General features: G+C 39.4%; 2 protein-coding genes across 2 annotated transcripts in view; both read right to left on the bottom strand.

The window, feature by feature from the left end:
- Positions 1–235, bottom strand: part of rngtt (RNA guanylyltransferase and 5'-phosphatase) — a 79,460-nt gene extending 79,225 nt beyond the window's left edge. The window contains exon 1 of the mRNA XM_079214616.1: positions 132–235. Coding sequence (XP_079070742.1) covers positions 132–229 — 98 coding nt within the window. The 5' untranslated portion in view covers positions 230–235. The remainder of the gene's footprint in view (positions 1–131) is intronic.
- A 3,774-nt stretch (positions 236–4,009) lies between these two features.
- LOC306734411 (interleukin-6 receptor subunit beta-like) lies at positions 4,010–14,068 on the bottom strand (the record flags this gene model as incomplete). Its single annotated transcript, XM_079215768.1, has 16 exons — positions 4,010–5,344; positions 6,143–6,224; positions 6,403–6,487; positions 7,256–7,396; positions 7,485–7,625; positions 7,711–7,812; positions 8,743–8,907; positions 9,050–9,266; positions 9,393–9,475; positions 10,384–10,540; positions 10,676–10,702; positions 11,450–11,571; positions 11,670–11,842; positions 11,942–12,068; positions 12,173–12,436; positions 14,005–14,068. 16 exons carry the CDS (start codon positions 14,066–14,068, stop codon positions 4,937–4,939), a joined length of 2,358 nt encoding a protein of 785 aa, XP_079071894.1. The 3' UTR covers positions 4,010–4,936.
- Positions 14,069–15,852: the final 1,784 nt, after the last annotated feature.

Here is a 15,852-nt window from a genome sequence, read left to right as displayed (position 1 = left end):
ATGCCATCGGTTTTAAGACATTAGCACTAAATGAACTACAAATCACAATTAGTTTAACTCATTGCGCTTTGAGTCTGGAAAAACTATAATAGCTACTATTATTATTATGATGATAGTGAATTTACTCGTACCCTTTACATTGAAGCTTCACATATTTTATGCTTTCTTTTTCAATGTCGGTGCGGTCATAAAAACGCGTAGTGTTCGTCAAATCCACCAGCAAACCCATTTTCACCTGAAGAAAGACAAACAAAAAGACATGGTGGGATTAGTTTTTTTTCCCACTTGAAAGTGTTACACTGAACTTCAGTCTTCACAGAGTTACTTACTTTCAGACTTCTTAAATAGTTGGACAGCATGCTCGGATGAAACCTGTTCTCCTCTGCAACTTGGTCATCATATCTGGAACCCAACATCGTTTTCATTGGCAGGAATTTACCTATGAGGGAAAACACAAGTAATGAACCAGTGGGCCTCAACATTGCACCAGATAGCCAACACACTGATTAGCAGGCTCAGCCAATGCTTGCTTTTTTCTTTGTCCTTAAATCAATTTACTGAATCCTCCAATACTCAGTCAAATAAACTATGAAAGCATGTTAACAATTACCAAGATTACCACAGTTATATCAATTCAAATCTAAAAAATATAAATATATATATAGCAGTTTAAAAGCTGTGGTCGTCTTAAATCAACCCTGAAATAGCACACACGTAATATTTGTTATCATTAATGGATAACCACTACACAGCATCATCATCATACACAACTATGCTACAGCCACGGTTTGTTTTGACACGTGATGCTTCAACAGCAAAGTTAGCCGACTCAGTAGCACTTTTATGATGCACTGTTTCTAGTGGGAAACAAATGGTCGAAGCAACCCACAAATTCATATGTTGTTTAGAATTAAATCAGAGTTATTAACTAACTAAAAAGCACGCATGTTCGCGGGGAGCTGGCCACTGGCAGCCCGTTAGCCCCCGGTGCCAAGTTAGCTAAACAAAGCGCGCCGGAAAAGAGGGTCAAACCAAACTCCATTTAAAAATGTAGCTAACTAAGTTGGTCTCGCTACAACAATACGATGCACCTATAATTCAAACAATATCTCAGCTTCTATGGTGAATGAATGTTCTCCGGTGAGGTCGGCATCCCAGTTCATACCAACTATCGCTTAATTTAAATGTAAAAAGTATTTATTTGGACTGCATTGCTCGCCAACGTCACTATGTTGTGATGCTAGCTTTGCCATTTATGCACGACTGAAACTAGACAGACATAACTGTTGAAGTGCTGTTTGTTGTATTATGACGTTTGGGGATTTAAAAAGCTGATCATAACGTATCAGGAAAGGCATGGCGAGGTTCAACCAGCATGTTTTAAATTGCGTAGCTTGTAGCAATAGCACCAACGTTACGTACATTAAACTGCTTATCTAACGTTGTGTTGTCTCCTCTCACCTGCCACAGGTTGTCCTCTTCTGGGACAATTCCGCCATCGAGGAGGGGGTCCGGTGTGTGACATGTTCAGAAGAGGCTTTGCTGCACTGAGTCCTTGGTAGCAACTAAAGCCTCGATGCTCCCGCTCTCAAAAGGCGGTGATCCCCGGTTGTCGTTCACCCAAGCACCGCGGACTAAGGGCCCTTCAGGTACTGATTCAGGAGAACCATCCAACAACTTTACGCCTGCAGTCAACTGTATGACGGGCCGGCAGGTAATTACACGAAACATAGGTTATTGCGACTCGCGGATGATTAGCATCCTCAAAATGATGTCATCTTTTTAGTCTGTTTTCCTGAAATCCAGATAGTTAGCAATTAGCTAGCATAACGTCCCTCCAGTCACCAAACGAGCCTTCTACTACTGGTTAATGTCTGTAGTTCAGACGACACCGCGCGCCACACTGCCACCTGCTGGCCCATACGAGACATTACACAAATCATAACAGTACAGAAATCATAAAGCATGTTTTTTAATTGTCCATCGACCCTCCGTAGTCTTTTTCACACACAAATAAATACATAAGAAGAAGATTGATGTAGGGCTGCAACAACGAATCGATAAAATCGATAAAAATCGATTATCAAAAGTGTTGGCAACGAATTTCATTATCGATTCGTTGTGTCGCGCGATTATTACGCCGGGCAATAAGTCGCGGAGAAAAAAAAAAGAGCGGCGCAGAGCAACTGGCCGGCCAGCGTTTCTGAGATTGGAGTGAGACACGAGAAAAGCTGAGGTCGTGATCATCTCAAAAATAGAAGATCTTTGACGAGTCTTGGCCAATCAGCGTCTTCATGTTCCTCAAACTTGTTTTTAATGGAAGCTAGTCAGCTTGCTATCGCGTTAGCTAACGTGTTTGGGTTGTGTATTGTCGTTAAAGTTACGTTATGTTCCGTTACAGTTCAGTCTTGCTTGTAAAAAAAAGTAACGTGATGGAACATGCCGTCACTGTTAATGCGTGCTAATTGTTGGATGCCTGGTGTAGCCTCCAGAAGAACTCAGTTCAACAACTTCTCTCGTTCTCTATATTTATTTACTAAATGATCACAAGCAAAGTAGTCAGCGCTGCAATTGCAAAAGCAGTGAGTGGTACAGCCAACACGCAGGTTGGGTCAAGAACAACTGCCCCCCAAACGGAAGTGAGGCCTTTCATACACAGGTCATCGTCACAGGTTCGTCTCGCCTCGTCCTAACATCTGATTGGCTCTATCCTGTCAAGAGGAGGAGAATCCCGTGTTCTCATTTTTTCTCACAAGACTGGACCGTGCAACGACCCGTCTGCTTCACTAATGTCAACATACTGATAAACAGTTGTGAGTGTTGAAGTGCGCAGGCGTGTGACTGACTTCCCTTGAGAACTGGACCTTTCATAGACACAACCAACTCCAGCTGCATAGCTGTGTTATACTGACCTCGCTGACCTGAACTTTTATAGGCATGAAGAGTAATGGAGAATATCTGCAGAATATAAGGATTTATATTATCAGTCACCCCCCGGTCTGGTTCAGTTCACGCTGTCACTCGTTAACGTTAAACCGGCACACCGGCGGATCTGGCAGCAGGTTTTTTGTTTTTTTTACTCAAAGTAGAATGAAGCAAATCACGTCGTTGGGCTTAGCCAACAACGTGACGTCGTGGTCTTAAGAGACCCAGAATGAAAGAGTTTAAAGAAGAGGACGCTCTATATGGAGGAGTACAGCTTCCCTCTGTCCCAGTATTTCATACATATTGATAAAGCATGTTTTTAGTGTTAGTCCATTTTGTTGTTTTGATTAACAGCTCAGGGATGTTCAAGGTGCAACCTGTTTGTGCACTTTCTGAAGATGTTTTGCACTGTCACTTCTGTTTTTGAATAAAGGGTTGGAATGAACGCTTTTTTTAAAAATTTTTTATCCGATTCATCGATTAATCGAAAAAATAATCAACCGATTAATCGATTATTAAAATAATCGTTAGTTGCAGCCCTAGATTGATGTATGTTTTTGTGAACCACTCACACGTGTTGGCAAGTTCTTGTCATTTGGCCTGCGTCTATCAATTAACATATTGACACAAATATGCCTCTTCTTTATTAACATGTAGACTACTGTTATTGTGCCAATTAGTATTCTGTTAAAGCCTAGTAGACTGTATCACTAATCATATTTTATTGTTAGCCCATTCATAAATGTATATTCTAATCACAAGACGTATCATCCTTTATCTTTCAAATTGATTACAAGCAGCACATTAAACATATTTGTACGAAAATAAAAGCTTGTAAAATACAAAATGTATATACTTTGTTTAATGTCTTGCCCATCTCAATATTTTATTTAGAAAACCCTGGTTATGTTTGTTATTGTTGCATGTTCAATAAAAATAATGCCAGTTTTCAAACTCGTTTACTTTATGAATATGTATTACATCTTGCAATGTCAGTAGATAATTTATACAGTTTGACACATGTGTAATATATGAACACATAATGTAATATATGAACATTATTGTTGATATGTGATAGTAATACATTAGTCTGTAAAAAGTGCAGTTCTGAAGCCTTTTGTGCTCCATTTTATACAACAAAGACTATACGATCTCATGCATATTTAAAAATAGCTGTGAAACAATAAATGCTATACAATTAAGCAGCTTATGTAAAGTGCATGTCATTGTTCAAATTTGATGCCAAATTGTACAGGAAAATTGCAACAAGTAACATCTTTACAGTGTCAAGCAAGCAGTTTGCTACTATTTTAACAAGAGCATGTATCAGTGATAACAAACAGGAAACATGTTAAAATGAATTGTTGTTATAGGTAATAATATGACTTTTACAAAATATACACATTCTCAGCATTTACAAAAATCCTCTGCCTGCTATTACTGGACAAACCTGTGCTTTGTAATATAATAGTATACAGTCTGTACATGTAGGCTATATATTTGTTACATCATTTCCACCGCATAATATGTGCCCCAATTGCTTTATAAAATGAATGTTATTTACATTAAGAGTTCTGAATGGTCCACATTATGGTGTGCTGTCACTACTGAAGAAAAAAATAAATCCCTTTCATTGACTTTGCATTATTTCAGATCAAACAATGTTGCTAGAGGGATATATAGTTATCTCTTTATAATTATCTCTGCAAAAGACATCCGGTTGACTCAATAAAGCAGCTACACACATTATTTAGCTATACATATTACATGTTAGGAAAAATAAAGGGTAGACAGTAGCATAATGTACTTTTATTTACATAAAAACATAGCATTCTTGACCTGGGTTATGAAGTCTGACATAAGAGTTGCTTTCACTCCAGATTGCCAGGCAGGAAAATGTCATCAACCACGGACGTCTTTGGCAAAATTAAAAATTAATTAAACCACGTCTGCTTTATTTGGAGCTCATTAGCTCGACTTTTGCTTTTGGATTTTTGATATTGTCTTGTTTTCATTTCCCTCCCCTGCCCTGGTGTTGTTCCAACATGTCCAAAGTGACGTAAACGATCACCGGTGTTATCTTCTCTGTCTGTTTCACTGGAACACGCTTACATTGTTTACTGGACCTCGAGGCCGAGCTTTCCGCAGAAGTCTGGCTTCGATACGGGCTGTTCTCTGAAGGAAGCAGGGCCGTGGAGTCATCAGGAGAAGATGGATGCCATGTCTCTGCAGGTTCGACCGAGTCTTCTGGCACCGAGAACGTGGCTGGGTCGATGTACTCCTCCGTCTGGACACTGGCTGAGTTGCCATCACAGCCTGGAGCGAGTGGAGAGGTGGGCGCTTGCTGGGTTTCTCCCGTGTAAACCCTGTCACAGAGGCTCTCTGAAGGATTGCTGAATGGCTGGAAGGGACACGTTCCCTGTGGACACATCCACATGAGCACACACAGGAGGTGGATTATTCAGGAGATAATACCTAAAACCATCTGAGCAGGTGTTCGCTCTAATCAAAGACTTCACTATGAAAACCAGAGAAAAGTGACTGCAACGTGAAATTAGCTGGTGTCATTTTGTTGGTGGTAATTACATTGTATACTGCCATCAGTACTGATTGGACATTATGGCTGCCGTCCCCTTTGAGAACACTGAGGTCATGTCCTCATTATGTTTTATTTGTGTTATTATTTCTTAAAAGAAAACCTCTTGCATATGCCATCCAACACAAATATGCAATAAAATGTCTGTGAAAATATTGCGGATTAAAATTAAAATGTATAATTTATAACACATTTTTCTCTGACTTTTTCTGAGAGTTTATAGCCTTCGTATTTACAAGTGTTGTTCTTAAAGAACAACACTTGTAAATACGAAGGCTGATTCCTGTATTTTAAGACTAAATATATTTATAATGTGACATATACCTAAATGCAATTTGATGTCGAGCTGCAGCTAATAATTATTTAAATAATTTTGTCAATTTTGTCAATTCATATTTTTCCTTCTAAAATGTCCATCAAATACCTGTTTTAATTAATCAATATAAAATCTTAATTTACAGACAATATCATCTGAGCAGACTTTACTTGTTTGCTGTCTGGTCAAAATCTCCACTGTAATTCATATTTGCGTTTTCCCGAACCACAAATGATCTAGAATCGAGTCGTCTCACTCCCTCACCCACTTTGAAATGGGTGTAATTCCCTCCTCGCGGAGTTTACCTCTTGATGACTCGATGCCGGCCACAACGCCAGAGAACTGAGACCGGGGTTCGGCACTGGCTTCTCCTTGAATTTCTTCCATCTAAAAAGCAGATTAAACGCAGCATTAGGACTCAATATTTTGTGGTCATATTTCAATGCTTATTCCCTGTACTACACAAAATGTAGTACTGTTGACATGGAAATATTCTTGGTTCAGCTTATTCTTTTGAAATCAATCCAGATCACATCATCAGTGACAATAAAAAATGGAAACTCACTGAACAGCACAGCATAATCCAAGGGATAACACAAGAAGTATAACGATGCTTCCGCAGACACTGACTACTGTGATGAGCTCCGGATCTACGGAGGAGAGAATAAATCATGTTGCATGTTAGTTTATTGCACACGAAAAATGACAAATGACTCTCTTCTCTAGAACTCTATGTATAGCATGCAGTGTATTACTGCATCAGACGTGATGATTCATGATAATTTTGAGCAACTAACACACATATTTGATTCATGTGATGTCATACTGGTTAACAACCTTTAAAACAACACTTCTATTTCACACAGGCTTCATCTCTTCATACCCTTATTGCATCCAAGCAAGACTGTGTAACATGTCCAGGATAGCAGCTACTGTATAGCCACAGGTGACAGTACAGGACGATGGTAAATGGGGAAACATTCCCCCGGCTAGAATCGGCAATTGCTTCATCACAAGTGATGCCATCGTGCCCAAATTTCTCCATTTCTGAGGGCTTATTTTTCTGGACAGGACAGTTCTATTAGGCGGTGGAGCCTTCTCGTTCATGGACATGTTAAGGATTGGGACATTTTCACTGTTATGTTCGGTTGGTGCCAGTGTTGGCCTGTGCTGCTCTACACCTATTACCCAACAGAGGGTCTGTTGGGTAACAACTGTCTGAAATATAATTGTTGTACATTGTTTGCTCCAGATTCCTGTTAGATGGCTACAGTTGAGCTCATGAAAAAAAGGGGTTCAAGTCCACACACTGTCACTCCACCAAAGTGCAATTCATCAGCACATCCAGCAGCTGTGCTCATAGAACTAGGGGTCAAATGTGTGTAATATGTGTGTCTTAGACCTGACAGAGCACTCACCAAACCTTTTGGTTTTAAAGAGCGTCTCACGGCTTTGGGTAGTTCCAGTGAGAGCTGTGGCGTTGACATGGACGCTGTACTGGGTGTCAGGAATCAGATCTTTCAGAGAGATGAACTGCTCTGTGCCATTTACAGTAACATCTAGAGGAAAACAATGACAGCAATGTCATAGGAGGAACAACAAGAGGACATCGACAACTCACTTCAAACTAGTCTGAGGCGGCCTTACTGAGCTGTGGTCCTTTCTGTATCCTGTAGAAGACGGTGTAGGCGACCACCGCACCACTGCATGCGCCCTGGGAGGTCACATTCCAGCTCACAAGGGCACTTTTGTCCTTAGACTGAACATGGATCATGACATTTCCCGGATCTGTGGGTACCACGTTTGTTTGAAAATCAGTCATGAAAAAAAAAAAATCTTTTTCAGAACCATAAACAAAATCTGAATGACCCACCTCCGACTCTGGAGCAGATCTGAAGGGCTTCTGTGCTTTGACCTGTCTTGTCATCAAAGAGTGGAGTCACTGTAATGTTGTATGGCTGCTTATCCAGGAGGCCTGTAAGGAAAGGGAAAATGGATGATTGTTAAAACACATCAAAATGCCAGCCGGTCAGGTGGTCCACCACATTGGACGACATGTATTGTCATGGCATTTTGGAATGACATTCATGTTCCTGAGAGGATCTGAAGACCAGCTCAAATGTGGGAACTGGCTTTGGGAATCGAGAATTTCCCCGACTGCCACCACAAGGTTGACATTTGTGGTTGTAAATTCTTTTGCCTTTTATAGACAACATTAGTATACAACTTTTGCCATTAAAGGTGGAATGTGTGTAATGAGAGTAGAGCCTTCAGCAGCTGCTGTTACAGGTGAGACTGATGACTGTACATTTAGATTGTATGGCCCAAGTAGTGGAGATGATATGCTGACCTCTATTTATTTGCAGCAGGTCGCTCAGCAATACACATTTAATATCATACGATCCTGAATTGTAATAACTTTGGTGATACCCAGACGTTAAATGTAGCGTCATCATCAGGTCAAAGTGTTCATTTTGTATGACATTCCCATCAGTCGCAAATGTATTTTGTGTTAACTGCTAACTAACTGCTTACACCCCCCACCGCCAAACCCGACGACGCAAAGGCACCGAGGATTTCTGAAGCTTTGATTTTCGAGAATGAAGCAGGGAAGTAACAGAGACGACAGCTGTATCATTTCCCATCCTGTGAGAGGTGAGTCACAGTTATTGGAAACTCTACATTTATAATGTAAGATGCATTACAGCTTTCAAAAGAATGTTTCCACCAGTGCATCCATTATTTTCCACACCGATGAAAGATAAGACACACATTGATCTGATGGTAAAACAGGTGAAGTCTTAGCCCGTTAATTAGCATGGGTTTGATGATGACTCACTCCAGGGATTACTGAAGGAAAGCTAGCTGGATATTACAACCATAAAGTGTCTGTTCTCTAACCTACCAGACAGCGTTGTATGAGTGTAGTTGCTCTCCTTCCAATGGTATAGATTCCCACCGTGTGTCCAGTGGATCATGTAACCAGTCACAGGCTCAATTGAAGCTTTCCAGCTGACCAGAATGTCGCCTTCAAGTGTTGAGGTCTGGATGTCGGTAACTTGAGGGAGGCCTGCCAAATGAGATCAAGTGAAATTAAGCTCATTGTCTCGAACAAAATCACAAACATGCATCAGGGCAAAGCATTGTTCCATTAAAATGAAGCAATTTGATCCATCATTAAAAAAACAAAAATCAATAGCATTAAAACTCACTCTCTCCAACGGCTGGGACATAAACAGAGTCCACCACAAGCAGGGCTCCATTATGGAGGACTGTGAGTTGTATTCTGTGTGCATCTTGGTTCACATAAACAGCACAAGTTGAGCTGCCACATAAAGTATCCGTATCGTTTACTCCCATCACGTGTTCCTTGTAGGGAGTCTGTTTGACTGTGTAGGTAAATGTGCCTCGGCATGTAGAAGGAATCTCCTGCGTGGACAGTTTGAAGCACTTTAGATCAATACGTACTGTAAGGAGCATATCTCTGAGGAAATGTAGGTTATAAAGCTGAATTATGAGTTTGGAAGGAAAGTGGATCTGTAACGGCTTCCTTACTGTCCACATGGCATGAACTTTTCTAGCTCTGTTCTCCTCTGGTTCAGCCACCTTTCTCCACAGGCGCAGCTTGAAATCTCTCTCTGTAAAGGGTTAAAATATGTTCAAAACAATCACACATACAGAAATATGATGATACAGCAATATGATAACTAAACTAAAGGAAACAGCGCCACTGTTTACACTTGTAACTGAAATCAAAAAATTAATAAAGCTCATGGTAACTATAGAGAGGTGTTTTCGGTTTCCAGGGTTCAACCAATAACGATAGCGTTACACTATGCAAAGAAAAACAACGTACTTGTAAACTATCAATCCTAAAATGCGAGTCACGCTCAGACGTAACATTTGGAGGAGGTGTTTCTTTCAATATTCCCAATCAAGTTCCAACCTGCAACCCAAATGTGTCAGATCGGTTTTCAAATAAATATGTTTGGCTTTCTTATTTGAAACAAAACCATGTTGATGTGTAAACCAGTGAACACAATGTACAAGAGGCAACATCAGCTGCACGAATGGAATTTTCCACCAAGTTCATCATAGAAAAATATGAATGAACATGTAAGCCAAATATTTCCGCAAGACAACACAGAGGTTAATATGAACATAAGCAGTCAAACTGATATGTTTTGTTTTGCAGGTGGTGGGCATACTTCAAAAAATGGATCTCATTTGAGATATTCTGCTTGTATCTTGTTTAATTTATTTGTACGTATCGATAAAACAATAAGAATCACAGTAAAATATATATTTTTTAAAAGAACTAATAATTGAGATAAGAAAGACCAACAAAGCTTGATTGCGTGGCAGGAAACTATATCTGACTTAGTGGCAGCAAGATTTCTCCAAACTCCAAACGACTAAAGTGATGAATGGGCAAATAGTCTACAGGCCGTTCACAGTTACTACAAATACAATCCAAGAGCTCAAAAGCAATGAGAGAAATTTGAACGGTATTTGTGCAAAGGTGACATTTGGACATTGCTCTCACTGTTTAGTTTGGTCAGAACTGTCTCCTTCTCGCTCCAGTCGCTCCAGGGCGCCTCGACTAAAGCACAGCGGACTGAAAATGTGTAGTTACTGCAGGAATCAAACTCTTCAATGGTCTCGTTCACATGACCTTTCTTTAGAGTGTTGTTATGAACCCACTGGAAAAAAACAGAAAGGTTTCTATTAGAAACATTCATTCAAATTCTCGAGAAGTCCCAGAAGGTTCAATCTGAGTCTGTTATTATTATAGTACCGGGACAGATCTTTAACGAACACAGACGTTTCTCTCTTACCTCTGAAACAGGACCTTCATCAACAACCTGCAACAGAAACGGCACCAATTAGTCATGAAGAGGAGTCCCAAAACAACAACATCAGATTCAAAACCAGCTGTGCTACTTTTTACCCCATTTTATTTCCAGTGGGAGAAATACAGCTGAAGAAATGTTGGTGTTAGAAATCACTCCCTAACATCGGTACTTTGCAAAACGTTAAGGCTCTGCCTTCTTTTTGGGTGATAGAAAATTGAAGATCCTATAGATGTCAATGCAATTTGACAAAGTTTGTATTTCCTTCTTTCTTGTTAAACACACATTTGTTTTAAATACATTTCTAATTATTATGTTGCAACCTTTATTACTATACTTTATTAGATTGATTTCTGTTTTATTGTGTGATAATCTGTTTCTTCCAGTCATGGCGGAGAATTTACAGATTAGTCGATACTCTAAATCCAGTTCAATTCAGTTAGTGTGCTGATTCATTTCTGTAATATCTTTGGTTCAACTGTTGTTAGTCGTGTTCTGATTTGTGATCAATGTCATTGACTGTTATGAGGAATGCTTCAAATGCTGCACTTAGATGATCTTTATTTTATACTTGATTTAAATATCACTGCACTGTTGTTGTTGTTGTTGTCGTTGATTGTTGATTGTTGTCTGTCTCGTCTAACGTCTCATGTCTAATGGATGCACCTTCCGCCTAGAAAAATTCCTCGTTTGAGTAAACATTCCTGGCAAATAAACGGTTTCTGATTCTGATTCTGAGGCGATCAAAGAGGGACATACCTTGCTGTATTTGACTTCACAGTGGCACTGTGTTAAAAAAGCTGCTCGGCTCCTCGCACTGACACTCACCAACACGTGATCAGACAAGGTTTTTACAGTTAACTTCGGACGGATAATTTTCACTGAGGGAAAATGGATCCGAGAGCTCATTAAAATGCAGAAAGGTGCGATGGTAAAACACAAAGATGGCATTCTTGAATATATTGTATATGTTACTTACATATGTGGTCTGGGCAAAATTCACGAGGGTCCGACTCAGCTTCCCAAGCAGCAGCTTTAGCTCGCACAGTAATAGTGATATTATCAAATAGACTTATTCTTTCAGACGTGGTTGTGCAGTTTGTTACATGTGATTCGCAGATCTCCTGCTGGGACTCGTGTGACAAAGAGGCACTGAAAGACACACGTTTTATATTAAGTACACAAATCAACGAGCCAAATAATTGGTCCTGCATTAGTTCTCACACAAAATGAGGAAAACGCGATACCCACAATACAGTGTAGTTTATATCTGGTGAAGGCTTAATCCGATGCTCCCAGTTGCATGTGAACAGGTCTGGGGAAGAGTCCTTGAACTGATTTTTATGATGCAAGATACATGATATATTGCTGGGTTTTGCTGTGAAAAAACAAATCACCAACGTTATTGCGTTGCATTTAATGTTATTGCAAGCATTTACAGCCATTTCAAGTGTGTATAAGAAGCAGAAGTACAATTCTTACAGTATGTTCTGATGATGGTGCCTCCGAGGGCCTGCAGAGTATCTGCATTGAGGCACTGCAGGGTCGCGTTTTGAAGGGTGAAGTTCCTAAGGGACAGGACCGCATGTGAGGAGTTGCTCGACTGGCTTTCATCTATACGTCTTTTGTTCAGTGTCCAATAGATTTTGCCAGGGATACATGAAGTCTGGCACACTATCTCGGTATCGGATCCCACTTCAATGTATTCATTTTTAGGGACCACTTTGCAGGTTTTCTTAGGCTGGCCTGCAGGAAACAGTAACGTTAGTGTTAATATTTTAAAATGCTAATAATATATTCTAGTTTGACACTTTAGGAAATAAACTTGGTTGTTGTCTCGCTGAGAGTAAGATGAGAAGATTGATATCACTCATGTCTGTTTGGCAGGTTATCTTAGCATAGAGACTGGAATCAGGTGGAAATAGCTCATTTGATTCGTTTGAGAGGTGCTGGTGAAGTTGGTGAACTGATTTTGCACTTAAACGACATTGCGGGCCATCCATGCGATATTAGAAACTGATCAATCAAACACTAAAGTGGAGGCAAGTCTCAAAATCGACATGCATACCACTCTTTTTCAATCCAACAAGGAGTTAGAGTCGTCGGTTGGTTGGTCACTAACCCTGATGGCGCAACACTTCCCGTTGCTGCTTCACAAATTGTTGCAGGCGGAAAGCTTTCCATTTGAAAGAGCAATTGGAAGACTTCAAATTGCATTTTAAAAACATTGGCATCGCAAGATACTTAATTACAGAAAAAAGCCATGAAGCCAAGAAGGGGGTCCGAAAGCCAAGTAGGTGATAAGCAGTTGGTAATGTTGTTGTTTTGCTTTTCATACTCAGGAGAGTAATTTGACTCTCAGATATTTCACAAGACTCTTTTGACTTTGTTTCAAAATGTGTTTTAACTTAAATGATTTGTGAATGTAAAAAGAAGCACTCATTATGCAGAATGAACCATTTCAGAATGATGTATATTTTGTTATGATGCATTTATGTGTAGTAACAATTCCCCTGTTTAATAAATATTTGTACTGCTGGTAAAAGAGCAGATGCTAATTTGAGCATTTGTAAAATCTTCCTGGTTGATGAAGTACATCATAATTAATTTTTTTATTAAATTTTGAAATATTAATCTGAATCTGCAAGGTAACTACATCTGTCAAATACATGTAGTGAGAATAAAAACTAAACCATTACCCTCATAAATGGAGTAAAAGTATAAAGAGGCATTACATGGAAATGCTCAGGTAAAGTACACGTACCTAAACATTGTACTAAGTAGAGTACTTAATCCTACTTTGTCAACCAACTTTGTTGGACTATGTTACTTTATGTTCATATCTAATATAGTTTTCAGACATTTGAAACAATTGGTATAAATAGTCTGTTAGGGCCATGCCTTTGTTAATATCACAGTAAGAGTACTATAATGTGATATAAATATTTCTCAATACCATGTTGGATTTGGGATTATTATAAATAATATATTCTTGAATAAGAATTATCACATGCGCGGTAAAATAGTATTTACAGTTTTGAATTCAGCTGATGACATACATGAACAGTTTGTAGTCTCAGACTGCAGGGCCCATGTGTAACTGTAAATAATAAGCATAATAGTAATTATGATGTGAAATGTTGAATGGATGAAAGGAATTACATTATATAACTTCAGCAAAAATATAGTCTAACACTTTATTGTTTATAAACACATGTTAACCTCAGTGAACACGAAACCAAAACAATACATTTCCCATAAATCACAGAACCGTCTCTGGCCAGTCAAACACAAGATATAAGAGGCTCACTTACCTTTACAAATGGAGGGGGTTGCAGCCAGGATGAATAGAGTTAGAAATAAAGACATTTCTTTCATCCAATTACCAGAAAGAAAGACAACTTTTAAAATACTCTTTGAGCTGTGTGATATTCAGAGGTGAAAGATGAAATCATTAAAACCGCCATTACACCAGCGACTGTAACACAGCAACGGCTTTCTCCAATAACTGTATTTTAGCCATCAAGTAACAGGAACTGAAGCAAGCCTTGAAATAAACGGGAGGTGTTACCCAACTGGAAACACAGCAAGAGAAGAGGAAGTGAACTAACTGGTGGACAGCCTCTCAATGTTGCTCTGCTCTGGAGACACGTGAGAGTAACGTGTTAGGACAATAAATCTCTCAGAAATACACTATGACTCAGTTATGAATGATACGCTGTTGATAATAACTCCTAATGGCCTCGTGCATATTTGGTAGTGCCATATCCTGCACTAATGGATTCACAGAGGAGATTGGAGATAAAGAGTAGGATGTAAAAAAAGATGAATGGAAATACTTATTAAGACCGAAAGCAATTCAAGACTGTTGATGTAAGGAAACAGCTAATTTGTGGTTGCTAAACTACCATTGCCTGAGATATATAGATATATGATATTTGATCAAATAACTTATATGCAGCAGAAATCCACCAGCCAGCAACTCAACAAGGAAAGAAGTTTGGTCTCACTTGGTATCTCTATTGTGCTGTCACAATAAAGAGTGGATTCATTAACTCAAAACCATGACAGATGCAATGCATAGAACAAAGCCAATACAAAGAGGAAGATAGTGTCAGCAAACATATGCCACACGCCAAGAGCCCCTCACCCATGGAGTCACCAAAAAGAGAGGAACAATTCAAGATTCAAGAATCAAGATATTTGTATTGTCATATGCACAAATAACAGACAGTTACAGTTAAAATATAATTAGAATTAAGAATACAAAAAAAGCATTGCTATAAATGCTAATAGTATAATAAAAAATATATAAAATAAGGCACACAAATATAACAGCAGTATTGTCAAGGGCCCAGGGGCCACTTATTAGTAATTAGGATCCCATCAGCTGGTGCCTTGCTACACCCAGTTCAAGTTTACAGTCTCATTTGACCAGGAGGCTTTACACTATAGAGAATTAGAGAAGAGTGAATCTGCATTAACTGAGTGAATTAATGGTTTTAATTGAAAAACACCACTATTACTTGAACGTGGCATGAGTGAAACAAAATAGGCTATATGAGCACAGCCGCTGACTTTATAATTCAACAAACAATATGAAATATATCAGGTGGCTCGGCTTGAGACGGTTGAGGGTCAAATAGCCCGTTGCACCACTTTGCTGCCCTGCTTATGTTCATTCAGCGCCATCTTGTGTTCAAAGTACGTAATACAGACTGTGACGTACTGTATGGACGGGTGAACTAAACTGGATAATAAAATACATTCTGGAGAGAAAGATGATCATTTAAATCTTCTCGATTTTAGCATAAAGTGTTGAAACAAGTGTAACGCTATATTTTCTATAACGTGTAATAGAGTTCCGAAATACCCCGGAAGTAGACTCAGGTGTTTCGGTTTATCAGGCGACCGTGTTAGCGGGTGACTTTCAGTCAAAAGCGGTTGCCGTTGGCCGTTTCTCAGTACGCGTTCTTGTCTGTGCTTGTGTTCTCATGAACTTGTGAAACGTCATATGTTGGTCAAGCAAACGGGTTGTATTACGATACAATACTCACAATACATAATGACACATCGCACATCAGCGTGTGGAGCATTTCCGGGGTACTTCCGTAACCCTTTAACACATAACACACCGAGAGGTCCGTATTGCCGCCCGCCGC

This window comes from Taurulus bubalis (genome assembly GCF_910589615.1).
Source record: "Taurulus bubalis genome assembly, chromosome: 3".
NCBI lineage: Eukaryota > Metazoa > Chordata > Actinopteri > Perciformes > Cottidae > Taurulus > Taurulus bubalis.
Note: the sequence above shows the minus strand (reverse complement) of the source record. Positions and strands in the feature narration are given on the sequence as shown.